The sequence below is a fragment of the Ceratosolen solmsi genome, unplaced genomic scaffold (assembly GCF_000503995.2).
Source record: "Ceratosolen solmsi marchali unplaced genomic scaffold, CerSol_1.0 scaffold53, whole genome shotgun sequence".
Lineage (NCBI taxonomy): Eukaryota > Metazoa > Arthropoda > Insecta > Hymenoptera > Agaonidae > Ceratosolen > Ceratosolen solmsi.
In genome coordinates this window covers 1,370,182-1,373,822 of record NW_011948441.1, presented here as the reverse complement: position 1 = coordinate 1,373,822, position 3,641 = coordinate 1,370,182, and the positions used below count along the sequence as shown (strand labels likewise).

At 43.4% G+C, this 3,641-nt stretch overlaps 1 protein-coding gene across 1 annotated transcript in view; it reads left to right on the top strand.

Moving 5' to 3' along the window:
• The window catches only part of LOC105365688 (uncharacterized), an 18,677-nt gene extending 15,415 nt beyond the window's left edge, over window positions 1-3,262 (top strand). The window contains 3 exon segments of the mRNA XM_011503914.1: window positions 1,132-1,694; window positions 1,697-1,727; window positions 2,349-3,262. Coding sequence (XP_011502216.1) covers window positions 1,132-1,694; window positions 1,697-1,727; window positions 2,349-2,733 — 979 coding nt within the window. The 3' untranslated portion in view covers window positions 2,734-3,262.
• The last annotated feature ends 379 nt before the right edge of the window (window positions 3,263-3,641 follow it).

The following is a 3,641-nucleotide window of genomic DNA, read 5'->3' as shown; positions in this document are numbered from 1 at the left end:
CATCTCGCCTTCCCCGCTCCCCATATCCCCTTCCCGTCGCTACCAAGCCCCCTTTGCCCCTGACCCCTTAAGTCCTTTCGGGGATCAGCGTCGTACCGCGGGAAGAAAAAAACTCGTGGACGCGCGTAGCCGAGGAATAATCGATTCCCAACTCACACCACCCAAAGTACTTTCGTTATTCCCGGTACCTCGCGCCGAGACAAAAGAGATATTAGTCCTGCGAACGAATATTCCGTAGCTTTTATAAATTAAGCAAGAGGTTATCGTGCGTATGTGACTTGTAAACGACGAGGGGAACGAGGACATTTAGCCAATGACATTGGATAACTAAATTTCAAGAATAACCGTTTCTTTTTTAATTCTCGCTAAATTTGTTTAGTAAGATTGATAAATGTAAGACTTTAACAAAATATTAGTATGGTATTAGCTGCATTAGAGCATAAGTAATGCCTACACATAAGGTATTTTGTATTTTAATTTTTTTTTTTAAATAAACAACAGTTTTGTATTTTTAAATAAACAGTTTAAAAATAGCATCATTTCCTCCCTAATCGTTAGTTATATTATTGTCATTTTCTAATAACGGCGAAAAGCTTTCAAAGAAAATAATACAAACCTCGACACTTTATTGCGAATTTCGTTTATTATCATTATTTTTAACATTTACTTTAAAATTGAACGTGAAGATTAATGAATCGGTGGTATCTCCCTCCAAGAGCTTACGATAATATGAATTAGATGTAATTAAGAAACCTATTTTGTATACTTTTGTATAAAGTAATTAATACGGATTTTCTCTCGTAAAACCACGACGACGCCCTTTATTTATGTTAGGTTGAATAAAGTAGAGTTACGAATATTTTATTCCTCGACACCTTTCAAAACGGTGATATGGGCCATGAATGTCCTTAATATGAAATTCATCATCTCGAAGCAATAGCGTCGAAGATCGTCCACCCCCATATCTCGCCACCCCTTCTCCCCACTACCATCTCCCCCCTCTACTTTCGACCCGGCCCTCTGAATTCACATTGCGACATAGTGAATGTTTAATGGAAAATGTACGGTTGGAATATCGCTCGACCGAGGTTCAGATAATCACCTAACTAAAGGCTCGAAATCATGTTTCAGATTTTGTCTGCTGGCGGTGATGCTGAGTGGCGGGGCGATGTCGGTACCCTCTGAGGAATATGAGACAGTACGCACGAGCAACGCGGCGATCTTGAATCGGCTGGGTCTGGTGCCGGTCGGCCAGCCCGACGGTCATCACAGGAAGCGTCTTGCGGGACCGGAAGCCTTCGGCGCCCGGGACGGTATGCGTGTCCACCCGGCGGCATACGGCAGGCGCCATAGTGGCTCGCCCCACGACAGCCACGTGTACGTGGTTAAACTGCCGGCAAGTCCGCCCTATTACAGCTTCTCCAAGCCTCATAAACTCGCGGAGACGAACGTGACGGTGACAAAACCGAATCCGGGCTTCCGAAGCAACGGCAAGCCAGCCAAAATCTATCACTGGAATTTGCCTCTCGTCAAGAAAATCAACGAGAAGAAGAAGCATCTCGCGCTCCTCAAGGTGGAGCAGGCCAGGAAGAAGACGGAGGCCGAGCGGGAGCGGCTCAAGGTCGCCGAAAAGTTGAGCTACTTCAAGAAGCTGGCACAGGAGCAGCTGGTCGCGACGGCACTGAGGAAGCCCAGCGGCTGAGTCATCCGGAGAAGGCTGAGGCACGGTAAGGGCTCGTGGGAATTGAAGGTCACGGCTTCTCCCCTCGCGAATTCTCGTTTCTTAATTTTAGCCCAACGTTTGGCTAATTTGCCAATGATTCGGCAATTTAGCATATTTATTTTATAACATTTAGACGATCTTATTTCACGGTCTACTATACGCGCACACTAAGTGCTTGTTTATTTTTTTTCTTTCTTATTGTCTTGCCCGCTCGATGTTCTCATTTATCTGCCAATGGAAGGATACTCGGGGCCGGACATACTGATACAAGTTTCTCAAGAACCCTCGGGATTGTTTTCTCATTTTTATTGGCGAGTTATAAAAAATCATTGGCAATATGACACGTCATAAGCAAATATATCTAGCAAGTAAATTTAAAGACAAAATCGTATGATACGAAGCGCCATAATACCTGCTAACAAACATCCGCAAACTATTTAAGGGCGTTTGGATATCGAGCACATGTGTGCTGTTTCAATTTTTACTTCATTATTTCTATCAATTACTCGAAACTAATTTCTACATTTCATTATACCCAACCGCGGTGGCGGTGGCGACAGCCCGTTAATTGCGCGCAACGCTAATTGTCGTTCAGATCGGCCAAACATCGACTACAATTTTACAGAATCGGAAGTTTGGACAACATCGCCCAATTAAAGATTCGACCGTCGACTGCGTCGAGCTCAAATGGCGAGAAGATCTACAGGCTGGAGAGCAAGGAGGATCGCAAGGCGATATCGAGGAACGTCGCGGGGCAGCATCATCGCTTCAATAATTGGCAGGAGGCTTCCGGGAACGATGTCCACGGCTCGCATAATGCCTTGGATGGCGCCCGGACCAAGACCCACAAGAAGAAGTCTCCCGTGTCGTACTACTACGCCCCGGCCTTGGTCGGCAAGTCCATCTCAACCAGCATTAGTAAGCATTTCGCCGGCAACGGGAAGCCTAAGGCCTTTTACGTCATGGAGAAGAGCCGAAAACCTGTTTACTATCACCCGCTGCTCCCGTAGATGCAGGTGATAGAGCTCGCGAGGGGATACGGTAGCACGTTCGATGGATGATTGAATGGTTCGTGTTGACGTGGCGGACTTTGATAAAACAGTGGTGTCACTCGCGTCTAGACCAACGCCATCCTCTTTACCGCTTTAAATTTTTATCCAGGGTGCGCGAGAATTTTACAAGGGGTGCTTCATTGACTTGCTTAAATTACCAGCTGGTGTATTTAGTTCACGTAACGATTCCACGGCTCTGCTGGTTTAGAAGCACGAGGTGGAGTTTACGAGAGCTAGAGGCCCAGCTGGTATCACATGGATTTGGAAAAGGTACACGGGGAAATTTTAAGGAAAATTAGAGATCATGTTTATTAGTGCATTAATAATTCGATTAAATTACGAGTAAATGATAAATAGCATTTCAAGCGAAAGATCACGATCCCCCTTTGACACGAGGCCTTTCATCAATTCTCTACCGTAAAGTATCAATCATTATTATTTTTACTATTATTTTTCTTTCTGTAGCCACAACTATTAAATGGTAACAATCTATTTTGCATCGTACAGGTGACACCACTTTTTTATACTCCACAATATATGGCATTTATGATTTTTACCACACACCATCCGAAGTTGTAGAAGCTTGGCTTTAGAAATTCGCGATCACGACGCCAACTAATTGATTAACTTGTGGGATTGAATTTGCGATCATGCAGGGTAGTATGTTTAATTTGCGGATTTTATGGTGATTTTTAAAGGATCATATATCCTCAAACAATGATTAAAATGTTATATTTCAACAGTACTTTAAAAAAAGAAAATCAATTGCAGATTAATATCCATTTTTTCATGTCGTTAACAATGTCGTTAAGAGTCACCGACTTAGTATACTAATGAGAACTTTCTGAAATAATGTATAATAAATT